We start from the raw sequence: 16,285 nt of genomic DNA, 5'->3' as shown, positions 1-16,285 counted from the left end.
AACTTTGAGTAGGGGGGAGGTTGGACGAAACAATTAATGAAATATATTGTAAGAACCCGGGTGATCGTGCAATCTGATCATCCGGGTGATTGTAGTCCTAAGAAGTACTGTTGTCGATAGTGGCGCCTGACGTTTCGACAACCTGAGCGAAAGTCATTATCAGAGTCAGTTAAGAATGAGTCAGTTTAGCCGTTATGTAATTCAACTGCAAATTTTAGAAACCTACATTTAATGATTAGAATTGCTTAGTCTCTCATAAATATTTAAGTGAAATTCTCCTCGATTACATCATCTAGATGATGCGCTAATTAGAATTAGCGCTAATTAATTGTGACGCAGTCGATTACTTGGTAACAACCAACTAAGCGCGCGCTTATTGTATTCAGTAAGTTTCAGAGACCCTTGGCGGTTGTACCTTAAGCAACTATAGCAGACAGGTGAGGAATTGATCGAGATGGGTTGTGGAGGCTCCAAACTCCACAACTCTGCTTCTCCGAATTTGAAAGGTGAGTTTATCACTGATTCACGGGTGGCGAATTTTACTTACATGCCTTGCGAAAGGACACAACAAAATCAGCAGAGAACTGCAGTAAGATGAATTTCATTTTCATCATGCATCAGAAACTTGAAGAACAGTTCAATAAGCAGGGCTTAGGCGATGAACTGTTTGCATGATTTATGCCAAACTAATTTCAACACTCTAATGACGGAGTTCTGTTTCGCAAAGATCTCAACAGGAGAAAGGTTCCATGATGTGTCCTTTTCCATTCTTATCGAGGAAGACAATTTAGTGGGTTTGGAGTTTACCAAAAGCTACTCCTGTCGATGGTATGTTGGACACGGAGCTTTTATCGGAAGGAGGCGTTGAAGAAAGACAAGCAAACGTTGAAATTGAAGAAGGGTTTAGAATTAAAGAGAAATTTTCAATTGAGTACTGAAAATAATCCGAGACTGCATTAGCTTTACTTAACTTCGCTCTGTGATTGGTCTAGAAACTTGCACTACTCTCTCAACCAATCAGATGCAAAACGAAAACTAATCACTACTTAGTCGCCCGTGTTTTCCCGCGCTCTGGCCGGTCTACTTGTTTTTACTTTGAGTTCTGATTGGCTCTTGAAGACATTTTCCTGTCTTCTGATTGGCTGTTGTGATTACTTGGGTGATGGTTTTACGACACCCAATCGAAAAGCGCTCTAACTAATTAGACTCATTTGACTTCGTATTTTCCTTTGTTAGATTCCTCTCCTGATGAAGGACCAGTTTCTAAATCTGCTGAGGATACCAACAACAGCAGGTAACGATTATCCTGTGGGGTACCTCCCCATGAAGTAAAAGATTTGAGTTCTCTGCGACGAAACTTTGTCGGTATTGCTTCCAAAAAAGTTACTACGATTCATTTCCTAGCTGTAATAACTTGTGTTTGCAAACCAAAAGTAGTTCGAGTCTGTTCGTCGTACTAAATTTAATCATAGCGACACAGATTGTTACCATTATTTTTTATGTCATCCGAAATGAATTATGGCTTCGAGCTGTCCCGGCATCATCTCGCAGAGACTTGTCACTAAGTTATATCCCCACCTTTGACTGATCTTGCTTTCAATTAATTTTTAGTGCCCCTCCTCTGAGCAACTTCCCTGACCTGTCACGACATAACAACTGGATGGCAAAATGCCTTACACCTGAAATTTATGAGCGACTGTGTGGCAAGAAAACCCCGAGCGGATTTACTTTGGACGTGGCGATTCAGACGGGTGTTGATAACCCTGGCCATCCCTTCATTATGACGGTCGGTTGTGTCGCCGGAGATGAGGAGTCATATGAAGTCTTTGCGGATCTTTTTGACCCTGTAATCGAGAAGCGACACGGCGGCTACAAGAAAACAGATCGCCACAAAACCGACTTGAATCCTGCCAATCTGATTGGCGGACAACTTGATGAGAAGTACGTTTTATCGTGTCGCGTAAGGACTGGGCGCAGCATTAAAAATTTAGGTCTGCCACCCCATTGTACAAGAGCTGAGCGACGCAAAGTGGAATCTCTCGTTACCGAAGCTTTGGATTCGCTCGATGGCGAATTCAAAGGGAAGTATTACCCACTGGCAAAGATGACAGATGAGGAACAAGAGCAGCTCATAGCGGACCACTTCTTGTTTGACAAGCCTGTGTCTCCTCTTCTGCTTGCATCCCGAATGGCGCGGGATTGGCCAGACGCCCGCGGGATCTGGCACAATGAGAAAAAGAACTTTCTTATCTGGGTTAACGAAGAAGACCACACTAGAGTCATTTCGATGGAGAAAAGCGGAAATATGAAGGGTGTTTTCGAGCGCTTCTGCACTGGACTGAACAAAGTTGAAGACGCTATTAAGGCTAAGGGGTACGGTTTTATGTGGAACGAGCATCTGGGCTACATTTTAACATGTCCATCTAATCTTGGCACAGGACTGAGGGGAGGGGTACACTTAAAAATCCCACTTCTTAGTCAAAAGCAAGAGTTCGTCAGCATCCTGGAGAAACTTCGCCTTCAGAAGCGTGGCGTCGGCGGGGTAGACACGGCAGCAGTCGGAGGAACTTACGACATTTCCAACGCAGACCGATTGGGATCTTCTGAAGTGGAACAGGTGCAGTGTGTTGTGGATGGAGTCCGTCTGTTAATTGAAATGGAGAAATGCCTCGAGGCTGGAAATCCTATAACCAGCCTGTATCAAGAGCTTATGTCTGGTAAACGCGCCAGAGACATTGCTGACCAAGTTGAGGGTGAAGGAAACGAAAGGGAGAAGATAGGTAACTTCCCTGATCTCTCAACGCATAACAACTGGATGTCCAGGTGTCTAACAAAAGAAATTTACGACCAGCTCTGCGTTCTCAAAACACCCTCTGGTTATACCCTAGACCAAGCCATACAAACAGGTGTGGACAACCCTGGTCATCCGTACATCATGACCGTGGGCTGTGTGGCTGGCGACGAAGAAACTTACGATGTATTCGCAGATTTGTTTGACCCAGTGATAGAGGGGCGCCATAATGGATACAGCAAAGATGCCCTTCATAAGACAGATCTGAATCCTGACAATCTTACTGGAGGAGAGGATCTGGACGAGGAATTTGTGCTCTCCTGCCGGGTGAGGACTGGGCGCAGTATCCGGGGTCTGACACTGCCACCTCACTGCACCCGCGCAGAACGACGGGAGATTGAGAGGATCGTAGTGGAAGCGTTGGAATCGCTGAAAGGAGATTTACAAGGAAAGTATTACCCCCTGAACAAAATGACCCCAGAGGAGCAAGATCAGTTGATAGAGGATCATTTCCTATTTGATAAGCCAGTTTCACCTTTGCTGCTGTCTTCTAGGATGGCTCGCGATTGGCCCGATGCCCGCGGGATCTGGCATAATGATGAGAAGACCGTGTTAGTGTGGGTAAACGAGGAAGATCACACTCGCGTCATATCTATGCAAAAAGGCGGGAACATGCGAGAAGTCTTCACTCGCTTTTGTAAAAGTCTTAAAGAGATCGAGGATGCTATGAAAAATAAAGGCAAAGAGTTTATGTGGAATGAACATCTCGGCTTTGTGCTCACGTGCCCTTCCAATCTCGGCACGGGCCTGCGCGCTGGCGTGCATGTCAAGCTTCCATGGTTAGCGAAAGACGCACGCTTTGGAGATATCTTGAATAAGCTGCGACTTCAGAAACGTGGCACTGGAGGAGTGGACACCGCCTCTACTAACGGCACATTTGACGTGTCAAACTTGGACCGTCTGGGGTTCTCTGAGGTGGAACTTGTTCAGAAAGTCGTCGATGGCGTCAAGCTTCTCGTTGAGATGGAAAAGCGACTCATGGATGGAAAATCTATGGACGATTTGCTTCCAGAATAAAACAGACTTCCACTGAAATTTGCCTGAGAACTTTGAAAGGCTTTGAATTGTTCTTTTTAAAGATTATGTGTGATTTTACAGAATGACAGTCTGGATGCCGATATTTACTTTTAAAACGTGCAAATATTGTAATATTTACAATAATATATTTGAGCAGACAATCAAGACACCATTATCCTTATTTGATAATAATTTGTCCATAGAGGAAACAATTTTCGCCGTCGAAGATACCGTCGATCAATTCATACTTCATTTCAGTATCATAAACCGTGTATATATAATTCATACAACGTTCAAAATACGATGTGTTCAGATTAAGGGAGACGCAAGAAAGGAGACTTTGACAAGAATTGCTTGCGTCGTGAAAGAAACCGAGACAATAAAAGTTGGCTTTTTTACAAGTTGCAGTGTTTGTGTCAGGGCAAATATACCCAACACGAGAACGTCGGATTTTCTCTCCAAAAGCAACTTAAAAAGCTAACCCCAGGCAACGTGGCCTACATTGGAAAAAAAGACGGAGAAAGGAACTGAGGTTCGTGGGCGAGGCGTAGAGTGTGCGAAGTCACTATTCATCTCCTGGGGAGGAGGGGGGGGGTTTGGAAGATTTTGATTGTGTTACAAAAAAATTTCTGATTTTAGTTTTGAATTTTAGAAAATTCCTGTTTCTCTTGGGTTTGTTCTATGGAGTCTCAAAACGCGGTAATTTTAAAGATTTTATTATCAAATTGAATTTAATACGTAAGGCAAGTGAAATTGTCAACCTGCGGCAATAAACCAAGCATACGACAGCCAGTTATTAAATTCTTCCGAAAACAATTCTAAATGAGCTGTTTTTCGTAAATAAGAAGTATTGAATAACAAACAACTCAGAATTACCGACGAGTGTCCTAGTCCTAGCTTACCCAAATAGAAGGCGGCCAGTTTTTCTGTGAGAGACTGTTACCTAGATTCAAGATGGCGGCCTTTCGGACTGTTCCAGAGAGACTTTTGAGACCAGTGGCGCGCAGCATATCGTCAAGAAATGCCGAGATTATTTCTGTGAAACCTACCTTCGGTAAACCAAGAATGTATCGTGCCGCTTTGTGCAAGGAACTTGGTAAACCTCTTGTCGTAGAGCAGGTCCCTGCAGCGGAGAAACTCAAGGCCTCTCAGGTAACCTCATGATTCGCCGTATTCTCGAAGTCGCGGAATTTAAATGTTGTGTTTTGTTTTTCGAATTTTTCTGCAGACACCCCAAAAAACAAAGGCCACTTCATTTAAACGTGGCACCAGACTTAGAGAAAGCATTCTCAGTCATCAAAGTTAGACCTAGCCTAACGTTTAGATCGTCTTGCTGAGATATGCGCTATTCCAGTCATCATAGTTAGACCTAGCCTAACGTTTAGATCGTCTTGCTAAGATATGTGCTATTCCATTTTATATTCCTCCCCCTAAAAGGGGAAGGGAAGACGAAAAATGGGGCCGAAACTTTTTTCATGAGGGAGTTAATGCGTTAGTGACGTTGATTTTTGAAAAAGAATTTGAGGAAGTTTTGAAAGAAGTCTCTTTTGCTGAGGGAGGGAGGGTAGGGTGGAACATCAGCTGTCCCTAAAGTTAGCTTGCAGGGCAGCAGACATCCTTTTCCCTTTTCAGGCAAGTTGAAGAGCATAATTTGGGTGTGAGGAGAAGGTATGAAGGCTTCTTTTATGCAATATTGAATAAATTCCTATCAACACGACAGAATAATTTCTTTGCTTGTATTATAATGTATTATAGCAAGAAGGGAGAATCTTAATTTTACTAAGATCTCTCTTTACTAAAGGGATAACCACTCTCCCTCCCCTCCACCCCTCCCCACAGTAAAAGAAAATGATATATAAGTACTGAAACAATAATAATGTTTATGAAGATGTCATCAGTTCCGATAAACAGTGGTTAATTATTTTATTTAAGGTGAGGATTGCTGTCCACAGCTGTGGTATCAACTTTGCTGACATACTTATGTGTCTGGGAAAATATCAAGATAAACCAAATCTACCATTTATTCCAGGTATGTTTTATAATTGTAGAATAAATGATTTACTATGAATGCCCTTATTGCTTAAAAACATAGTGTTTTTCCCTTTCACTCCTGGAATGACCAAGATAAAATTTCTCCTTACAGCATTAATACAATATCAAGCAGTCAAGTATTGAGAACAGCAAAACATATCAATTAGGAGACTGTCATTCTCAGAACAAAATGTAAAGAAAATTTATCACAGACAGTAAAGAGAATTTTCATGATCCAGATATTAGGAGTGAAAGGGTAACTGCAGTAGTAAACCCATAGTTATTTTATAAAAGCAGTAGATCACACTTCCTGTTATATTAGTTGAGACATTGGGATGGCACCCAAAAAGTTTGTAAATTGACAGCTTCCAGCGCGTGATTTTAAAAGTTTAACTTTTCAGCGATAGAAAGTGTAGTCTATTGCTTAATTTACAGGCATCACATCAAATCTTTGTCTCTCCTCATATTTTATTTCCCTATGTATCTCAGTCTCAGTGTTGTGTACATAACAAAGTTCCTGAACTAAATTGTCTGAGACACTTGCTTATTATTTGGCTCTTGATAGCTTAATTCTTCTGTAACTAAGTTTCTGTTTATTGCCTTTCTTAGTTTTGTCTCTTTCTCCACCCCATCCTGATATTGGTACCCACCCCATCCCAACATTGGTACCTACTCCATTCCAATATTGGCACCCACCCCATTCTAATACTGGTAACCATCCCATAACAATATTTGTGCCCACCCCATTCCAAAATTGGTATCTACCCCATTCCAAAGTTGGTATCCACCCCTTATTAATATTGCTACTAATGATTGGAAAATTACTTGTTATGTTGAGGGGATTAAAGAGTTATAGCTGGAGCAAGCCTTAGAGAGCTGGAGATACATAAAATTTCTTTCTAGTTTCTTGATCATAATTGTGTATCTTGTTTGTTCAGGTGCTGAGATAGCTGGTGAAGTGATTGAAACTGGAGAAGGAGTAGAACAGTTATCAAAGGTGACTGTGTGTTCATCAAGTCAGGACCCTAAATGACCCATTTCCACAAGGCTCTCACAGATTTCATTGCCTTGAAACAAGTTGAGAATTCCTTCCCTTATGCAGTTAGTTAGTTCGCCCTTAAAGTTTTCTGGTAACCATGTACACTGTGAGAAGTACAAGAGCAAAGTGTGTTGCCCAAGAACACAACATAACCTGGTGAGGAATTTAACCTGAAACATGGAATCAAGTAGCCTTTTCCCTGGGCCATCATATCTTACTAAGGTCTTGAAATGGGACCTATGCTCTGGAGTGGAGTGTGCTAATTATTAGGCCATGACATGTATATCTCTACCTCTTGGTGAGACATGTTACACTCATGGTTCCCCTCTCCACCCAAGAGTGTAAGTGGAGAGCCACAAACTGTCAGGAAAGCCTGATGAGATGCTTTACTGTAACCCAGGATGGGGTAATATCCTATCCATTGAAGGAGGAAAACTCTTATTATAAGTTTCTTCATGCAAGAGAAACTGGGATAAGCTTCCATCAGTGCCTTGTGGGCCAGTCTTGGCTGGAGAGCAGACTGAAAAACTAATGATTACATCAGATTCTCAATTTACTGAGCCTCAGTAAATTGAGAATCTGATGTAATCATTAGTTTTTCAGTCTGCTCTGGATTATCAACTACTCCTCTTCACCCCTCTGGTCTTTAAGTAAGCATAGGATGCGACAGTTATTCAGGGTTACTATGACTTGACAGTTAGAGGGTTCAATCATTAACCCTTTACACTGAAATATCAGTATGCACATTCTCCATATTGTTTTTTATACATTTCCTAAGGTGCTGACAAGGAAAATTTGTTTAACAATTTAATTTAATTTAATTTAATAATAAGTTCTTATATAGCGCATTAAAATTGAACTCTATGCGCTTTACAATTACAAATTAACAAAATTTCGATAAAAATCCTATACATGCAATTCGCTACTCTATCTAAACTAATGAATTATTACGTGTTATGCATATGTTTGACAACGTACGATATCAAATAATCTGGTGGCTTAATTTTTGAAAAGATAAGTTTTCAATAAGCGTTTAAAGGAGTCAACAGATTCGGCGTTTTTTATGCATTCAGGTAGTTGGTTCCACAAATACGGTGCTGCGTAGGAGAATGCTCTTTGCCCATACGTTTTAGTTCGAATTGTTGGGACCTCAAGTAGATTCATATTTGATGAACGGAGGTTTCGTGCAGGAATATATCGACTAAGAAGTTCAACAAGATAGGTTGGAGCCATGTCATTTAGTGCTTTGTATGTTATCAACAGTATCTTGAATTGAATTCGTTTTGTGACCGGGAGCCAATGAAGTTTCATAAGTATAGGTGTTATACTGTCTCTTGATTTGGCACCGACTAACAAGCGGGCAGCTGTGTTTTGGATCCGTTGGAATTTTTCGATGTCACAAATCGGTAGACCGTACAATAGGCTATTACAATAATCAAGTCTCGATGAGATAAAGGCGTGTATCAATCTTTCATTTTGCTGCGTCGAGAGGTATTTACGAACGCGACCGATATTTCTGATTGCTAGAGACGACGATTTACAGATGGAATTTATATGCGAGCGTAAGTTCATCACAGAATCAAGCATGACGCCTAGGTCTCGGACAGTATTAGATAAATTAATGATATCATCTCCAATATTGATATTACAGAAAGGAGGATTTTTTGAGAAGCGTGAGAGGAAATGAATGATTTCTGTTTTTGAAGGGTTGCACTGCAATCTGTTTTTCTTGGCCCACTCCATGATTGCATTAACACATGATTTCAATCTTTCCATGCCTAGCATTCTGTCAGAGGAGTTTATCTTTATGTAAAGTTGCGAATCATCGGCATATATCATACAGTTTAGGCCATGTTCAGCAACAATGTCTTCTGTAGGCGAGGTATACATTAGAAAGAGTAGTGGACCAAGTACTGATCCCTGGGGTACGCCGTAGGAGATATGTCGAGGCTTAGAGATGGAGTGTTTGATCTTCACTGACTGAACACGATGTTCTAGGTATGATTTGAACCATTTTAGTGCGATACCTCCAAATCCGAAACGTTTCTCCATTCTTCCAAGTAATATGTTATGGTCGATCGTGTCGAACGCAGCGGAAAGGTCTAGCAAAACAAGTACTACTTCTTCTTTTTGATCTACAGCTCTTAGGATGTCATTTGAGACTTTTATTAAAGCAGTTTCAGTGGAGTAGTATTTGCGGTATGCTGACTGCATCGCTGGAAATAACTGGTTCTCGGCCATAAATCTGTATATTTGATTTGCGACCACCCTTTCGATTGTTTTTGAGAGAAAAGATAGATTTGCAATCGGTCTGTAATTTGAGAGACAGTTCGGGTCCAATGAAGGCTTCTTTAAAGATGGACATACCAGGGATTGTTTTAACTGATCAGGAAATTCTCCGTTAGCCATGGAGGCGTTGATAATCTTGGTTATAATTGGCGTCAAGTGTGGAATTGACTTTAGAATTCGTGTTGGAATGGGATCCAGTTGACAAGACTTAGTTGGAGATTGAACAATAAGTTTGTGAACAATATCAGCAGATACAGGTTGAAAAGTTTGGAACGACGAGGTGACTGGATAATTGACGTTGATGTCGGGTGCTTGGGCAGTATGGGAGTCCAAATCCGATCTTATTTTCTCAATTTTTTTGATAAAAAAATCGTTGAACGTTTCGGTCAATGTATCCAATGAATCATTATTAGGGAGTGCAGCAATGTTCTTCGATAAGAATAGGCGAGATACCATCTTGAATAGTTGTGATTGGTCAGAGGAGCTGATCAGAGTCCGATAATAGTTTGTCTTTGTCGCTGTTAGAAGATCATTGTAGTGTTTGCAGGAATCAATAAATATTTCTTGGTGAATTTGAAGACCAGATGAAATATATCTTCTTTCATGACGACGTTTGTCTTGTTTAGCCTTACGAAGTTCATCAGTATACCAAGGAGAATGCGGTCGCAGAGTGACCCATCTCTCGTTCACAGGAGCATGTTGATCAAAGATAGACGAGAGATTAGTATTATATTGTGTAGTCAGCTCAGTTACACAAGACTGTGGATTAGTAATGAGATTAGATTCTTCGATGTCTTTGATCATACTAGCTAAATCGAGCCTTTTGGTGTTTCTGTGTTTAACATGTAGTGTAGAAGGTTTCGGTTTTGTACATTTCACCTTACAAGTAACCAAATTATGATCTGAAATATTGTCGGCTGATAGAATGCGAACATCCGTTATAACATTATTCTCTTCACGAGATAATATCAAGTCCAATGTGTGGCCCAGGCGATGAGTGGATCCAGATACATTTTGAATTAGATCAGTGGACTCAAGGAGATTTAGAAAGGAGGCAGCTTCAGGATTTGATAGATCATCAACATGGTAGTTAAAATCACCGGCAATTATAATGGGCTGCCTTGATAATGTAAGTTCTTCAAGAAAAGATGAGAATTCTTGCAAAAAGCTATTTCCAGTGTTGTTCTTTTTGCACAGAGGAGGGCGATAGAGAACAATTAAACGGAATGTCTCACTTTTGTTGGATATGCTCACATCTAAGTACTCAAATGAGCTTGTGTTCATGATGGAATTTTGCAGTACGGTATAACCATCTCGTATCAACAAAGCGACTCCGCCGCCCTTACGATTCCTTCTTGGTATGTGGTGGAGTTTAAAATGCGGAAGAATGTTGTTGATGTCAGTAATAACATGGTTGTCATCCTCGGTTCCTTTAAGCCAAGTCTCTGTTATGGCCAGGATGTCTAAATGGTGGGAGATGACCAAATCGCATAAATGAGTTGATTTTTTAACAATCGAACGCACATTGAGGAGAGCAAAATTACTGGTGGATTTGGTTCTCGGTAGATGGTCAACGCGTGTGATAGAGATGACATTGTTGATGTCTCTTGAGTAAATTTTCTTTGATGGTCGTCGATGCGTAGAAACAATGGTTGGAATGTAATAACATTGAGAATCTTCGTTTTGAATAATTAAATCTTCCTTCGGTTGAGAAATTGCTCCGAAGTCAAATTGTGACAATAAGAAACCCATTTCAGGACCAGGGTTAGAAGCAATGGTTCTCGGTAAATGGCCAACGCGTGTGATAGAGGTGATATTGTTGATGTTTCTTGAGTAAATTTTCTTTGATGGTCGTCGATGCGTAGAAACAATGGTTGGAATGTAATAACATTGAGAATCTTCGTTTTGAATAATTAAATCTTCCTTCGGTTGAGAAATTGCTCCAGAGTCAAATTGTGACGACAAGAAACCCATTTCAGGACCAGGGTTAGAAGCAACGTCACCAGCCAAAGTAAGACGAGCTTGGTTGAAGGTGGTAGTTGAGTTAGCGTAGTATTTGACTTTGGATGTGTTGTAACCTTTAGGTCGTAGACAAACAAAGCGAGGCCGATTAGTTGTTGAATAACGAGGTAGTAATACAGCAGAAATCCACTTGTTAGGATACAAACAATGATTCTTGCAAATATAATCCAAAGAGGAAATGTTTAGGCAATCCATATGTTGTTTTTCAATTGAAATAATATAAAGAACTGTGAAAAAAATAAAGAAAATCAAGCAGCGATATGAAGCACGTCCGTTACCCATAATTACCATAATTGCCAATCAAGAGCTTCTTTGATTTTTGATCATTTCCTTTATTCTCATGATCTTAAATGAATGATTCAGCAGTATTGTTTTCAGGAGAAACTAGAAGCTGGTCACTCTTTGGGTGTAATGGATTATTTACTGACTTACATTTTGATTTTCAGGGTGATAGAGTGTTTGGTCTGATACCAATTGGTGGTTTTGCTGAGGAATGCATTGCAGAACAGAGCGTGAGTCTAATTTGTAGATCTTCCAAATAAATGCATTTCAGGAAATTTGTGTTTTTACATTAGCACTAGATTCTAATTCAAAAGCCTGTATGCTGATTCCAGGGTCTGTGGAAAATTCCTTCTAGTGTTGAGTATAGTTCAGCTGCAGCACTTGCAGTGTCATATGGTACGGCATATGTTGGACTCACATCCAAGTCAAACACAAAACCTGGGTAAATATTTGCACTATGAAGACTTGTTTTGATAATTAATTTTTTTATCACAATCCCTAAACACTAAAGATTTGATTTGTAACTCTTCCTTTGAGCTCCCTAACATTTTCTTTTAACCCTTAAACTCCCAAGATCTCATTAGTAATTTTCCTAACTGTCTGCCATACAGTTCTTGTGATGTTAGTATGGAGAAATTGGTATTGGATCAACTTATAATCCTCTACCTGATGTTTTTCTTCATTCTTGTCGCTTGTCTGCTTGATATTGTATTGATCTTGTAAGGAGAAATTCTGTCTTGTTCATGGGAGTTATAGGGTTAAGCCCTCATAAAAGAATTTGTGTTTGATCAATATAACACCCTCTGGCTGATATGTATGTCTATTATAATTTTATGTTTGCATCATAGGAATATTTTTGTTGTTAGAAGTTACACACTAATAACTTCTAAGAGTTACATGTTGTGTTTTGTAAGTGGTTCATAAGTAGACTTGATATTGTTCTAACCAAGAATTTAAGAGGTTGCAAGTGAAATTGATAAATTGATCAGTAGGTCTTGTTCAGAAGACAAGTTAAAATTTGAAAACAAAAAAAGGCACAATAATTCATGTCATGGTGATGCTTCAACTTGAAGATATTTCTTTGCTTTAATGTCACATTCCTGACAGAAAAGAACATATGATCAGGTGTTCTCTTTCTTCAGGGAAGTGTTGAATCTTGCATTGCAATGCTCTTCTGTTAGAAGAATGCCTGATGGCAGATTAGACAGTAAGTAGAATTAATGTTGGTTTTGTGAGACTCAAAAGGTTAAATCAAAGCCTGTTTTGTCTTATTTGCAGTCAAACAGTGCTAGTGACAGCTGCAGCTGGAGCTTTGGGATTGGCAACAGTTGATTTAGCAGCAAATGCACTGGGAGCAAAGGTTTGTTCTTGAGTGGGTTCACCCTTGGGGGAGCCCCTATACATGAGACTGATTAACCCCCCAGACTTGAGTTAAGAGATCTCTATGGATTCTTTCTTTCTTGTGAAGATTTCAATGTGTTAGTTTTAGAGGACATTACTAAACCTACCTTTCAAGATCTTGGCTCATAACCTTTTTTTGAGCAATGGCTTCCTTGAGAGTAAACTTGATGGAATGGCATCCTGTTTGTTTCCTACTCTTAGAATTGTGATAAGCTTACAAGTCTGGTTGTGGGGAATATAAAACTTCTAAAGATTGTGTGTCATAAGATCCTCACAAGAGCCTGGCTCTGTTTTTAAGGTTATTGGAGCTGCAAGTAAGGACAAGCTTGATGTTGTTACAACAATGGGAGCGTCAGCCACAATTGATTACAACAAAGACAGTATCAAAGATAAGGTAATTTTTTCTTTTAACCCTTTAACTCCCATGAGTGACCAAGACAGGATTTCTCCTTACAATATCAATACAATATCAAGCAGACAAATGATGAGAATGAATAAGAAAATCGATCAGGAGATTATTATTGATCCAACACCAAATTCTCCAAACAAAGTTACAAGAATTGTATGGCAGGCATAAAGAAGGATAACTAATGAGATCTTGACACTCTCTTTATCTCTGATAAGTTTTATAATGTGGCAGGTCAAAGAACTGACAGGTGGAAAAGGTGCAAATGTTATCATGGAAGCTGTTGGAGGAAAAGTATTTACAGAGTGTCTGAAATGGTAAATATTGTTTTTTTTTTTGTGATAATAAATTTCTTATGTAAGATCGACACTACAGACACGGCAGAAGTATAAATATTTGTAGCTTGAATCTTGGCTTTTTGGGTCATTGTTGGCAGAAATAAAGTTTTAGACATGTCATGTTAGACATTTATATCTGTTCATGGCCAGATTTCCACAAAACCCAAATAATTCTTAACAATTTTGTATTACATGGTGGTAGCTAACATGATGATGTGAATAACTTCCAATTATTTTTTTCCTTTCAAGCATTGCATGGGGAGGTGTTATTCTTCCTGTTGGGTTCGCTTCAGGAGAAATTCCTCAGGTGTGTTCCTAATTTTTTTAACACTGCTCTTGAAATATGCAACACATTGTATGAAATAATGCTATGACTGGTTCCAAATTGTTTTTTCTTTTGTGATATTTCAGATCCCAGCAAATATTCTTTTGGTGAAAAACTGCTCAGCAGGTAAGTTTAGAATAAGTGTTCATTGTCTTTCTGAAGCATCTCAGCAGGCTGGAATCTTAAATCCTTAAATTTAATTGGCTTATAGCATGCCTGTAACCATTCCATACTGACCCCCTTCTGGTAAATAACATATATATGCAATGTGATGATTAATCCTAAGTATGAAACAGTTGAGTTTCAGACTTGTCTTCACTCCATTAAAGATGAAGCTGGCTCTTTGAATCAAAAGACCTAAAGACTGAAAAAACTCTTTCTTTTTTTTTTCCTTTTTGCACAGCTGGTTTGTTTTGGGTAAGTACAGTCCACCAGTTAGTGTCCGATTTTGAACCTTAATTTTTCCTTTCTTTTGGGTTATGAATCACCATTTGCATGACATTGCAACAGTACTGTGCTTTCCAATTTCCAGGGAGCCCACATGAAATATAACCCTGCATTACTGAGAGATTCTGTGAATAAATCACTGGAGTTTCTTGAACAAGGCAAGCTTAGAGGACCACATGTTTCTGGAGAGTTTGAATTAGACCAGGTAAATAACATAACACTTGAATAGACTATTGCTATTTTCTATTTAACAAATAGATTCCAAGTTGCCATGCATCTGTTCAGTAATACATCACAGATGATGTCAAAATGTGGTTAGAACAAAAAAGTGGTACACGAGGCGCAGCTAAGTGTGTCACTGATGTTCTTACCACGTTTTGAAGTCCACTGTGATCTATTACTGAACAGACGCATGGCAACTTGGACTCTATTTGTTTTATATAATAAAGAATTAAAAAAAAGTTTTAATGATGACATCATCTATATGTCTGTCCTCCAATAGATCATGAGTGAGAACCAATCAGAATGTGTGCATAACTGAGCTTATTATATAATACAAATTTCTCAACCTCTTTTACTTTAACATCAGTATCCATCTTCTCCCTACTCTACTTTAGACATTTTGTTTGGTACTGACATGGAGAATTTTTTTAAACAATCAAAGCTTCTTAGGTTGGCAATCATGTTCTCTATGCTTATGATCTTGATGAATGATTCACCAGTTTCACTGGAAGGAGATATTAGACAATGGTCACTCTTGGATTTTAGGGTTTAAGCAGCTGGCTCAAACTTTTATAGATCACTGCAACAAAACATGAACAGGGAATTCACATATTGTGACTCTAGCTTACTTTGTATTCTGTTATACCAGAATGACTCAAATGCTGTTTTATTCTTTGTTTCAGGCAAATGAAGCATTCAAGTTTGTGATGCAAAGGAAATCAACAGGAAAAGTGTTGATAAAAACAAGATAGACAGGTTAATTAACCCATTACATCCTAACATCAGTATGCATATTCTCCACACTGTTCCCTTTACATTTCTCAAGGGTTTGAAAAGGAGAATTTGTTTAACAGTCAAGAGTTCTTTAGTTGTTGATCATTTCCTTTATTCTCATGACCTTAATGTTTGATTCAGGGCTGATATTGTAAGGAGAAATTAGATGCCAGTCACTCATAGGAGATAAAGGGTTAAAAGAATTAAAATTGAGAGGATAGGACATTTCATACCCCAGTTTGTTCTACAGCTGCAGTCACATTAAACTTTTTTTAAGTTATCAACATACATCCAAAGGTGTTCACTAGTCAGGGAGCTCTTTCCAAAACTATTGACTTTTTGATTGCTGTACTTTGAAAAAAATAGTGATTAGTTTTTTGAAAAGTTGACTTAATATGTAATGTTTTTATAACAAATGGTGAAATACAACAGTACTGTATAGTAATATTTGAAACAATCTACAAGATGACATGTAAAATAATCCTTGGAAAATACAATTTATAAGAGAAACAATTTGTTATTAGATAGCTGAAAGCAAACTGATAGAAAACATTTGTCTATACAGTCACTGTCAGAAAAACTTGAACTGCTAAAAAGAATTAACCATTTCTTATAGTGTTTGACATAAAAATAAATAAGATATTTGGAATTAATAGTTGGAGCTTTTATTGTGCATCTGGGAAAATTGTACCCATAATTTGGTCATTTTTAGCCCAAGTTGTTTTTTTTTTCCTACCCCTAAACATAGTTTTCCCCTCTTGAAATTGGTTGACACTTACCATTTTGATATTTTCTCCTGTAATGAACTTATTTTAAACCTTTTCCTCCAATGGATTTTGTA

At 38.9% G+C, this 16,285-nt stretch overlaps 2 protein-coding genes across 2 annotated transcripts; both read left to right on the top strand.

Moving 5' to 3' along the window:
* Nucleotides 1-436: 436 nt before the first annotated feature.
* LOC131772864 (creatine kinase, flagellar-like) lies at nt 437-4,248 on the top strand. Its single transcript, XM_059088823.2, has 3 exons — nt 437-506; nt 1,237-1,294; nt 1,612-4,248. Exons 1-3 carry the CDS (start codon nt 455-457, stop codon nt 3,866-3,868), a joined length of 2,367 nt encoding a protein of 788 aa, XP_058944806.2. The 5' UTR covers nt 437-454; the 3' UTR covers nt 3,869-4,248.
* A 519-nt stretch (nt 4,249-4,767) lies between these two features.
* Nucleotides 4,768-16,138, top strand: LOC131772805 (quinone oxidoreductase-like protein 2 homolog). The gene is made up of 13 exons (XM_059088759.2): nt 4,768-5,020; nt 5,801-5,897; nt 6,838-6,896; nt 11,696-11,761; nt 11,864-11,973; nt 12,810-12,891; nt 13,231-13,326; nt 13,573-13,655; nt 13,926-13,983; nt 14,088-14,127; nt 14,405-14,418; nt 14,534-14,653; nt 15,354-16,138. The coding sequence occupies exons 1-13, from the start codon at nt 4,823-4,825 to the stop codon at nt 15,420-15,422; spliced, it is 1,092 nt and encodes a 363-aa protein (XP_058944742.2). The 5' UTR covers nt 4,768-4,822; the 3' UTR covers nt 15,423-16,138.
* Nucleotides 16,139-16,285: the final 147 nt, after the last annotated feature.

The sequence above is a fragment of the Pocillopora verrucosa genome, chromosome 11 (genome assembly GCF_036669915.1).
Source record: "Pocillopora verrucosa isolate sample1 chromosome 11, ASM3666991v2, whole genome shotgun sequence".
NCBI classification, from domain to species: Eukaryota; Metazoa; Cnidaria; class Anthozoa; order Scleractinia; family Pocilloporidae; genus Pocillopora; species Pocillopora verrucosa.
The sequence above is the reverse complement of the archived record's forward strand: the minus strand, read 5'-3'. Positions and strand labels throughout refer to the sequence as shown.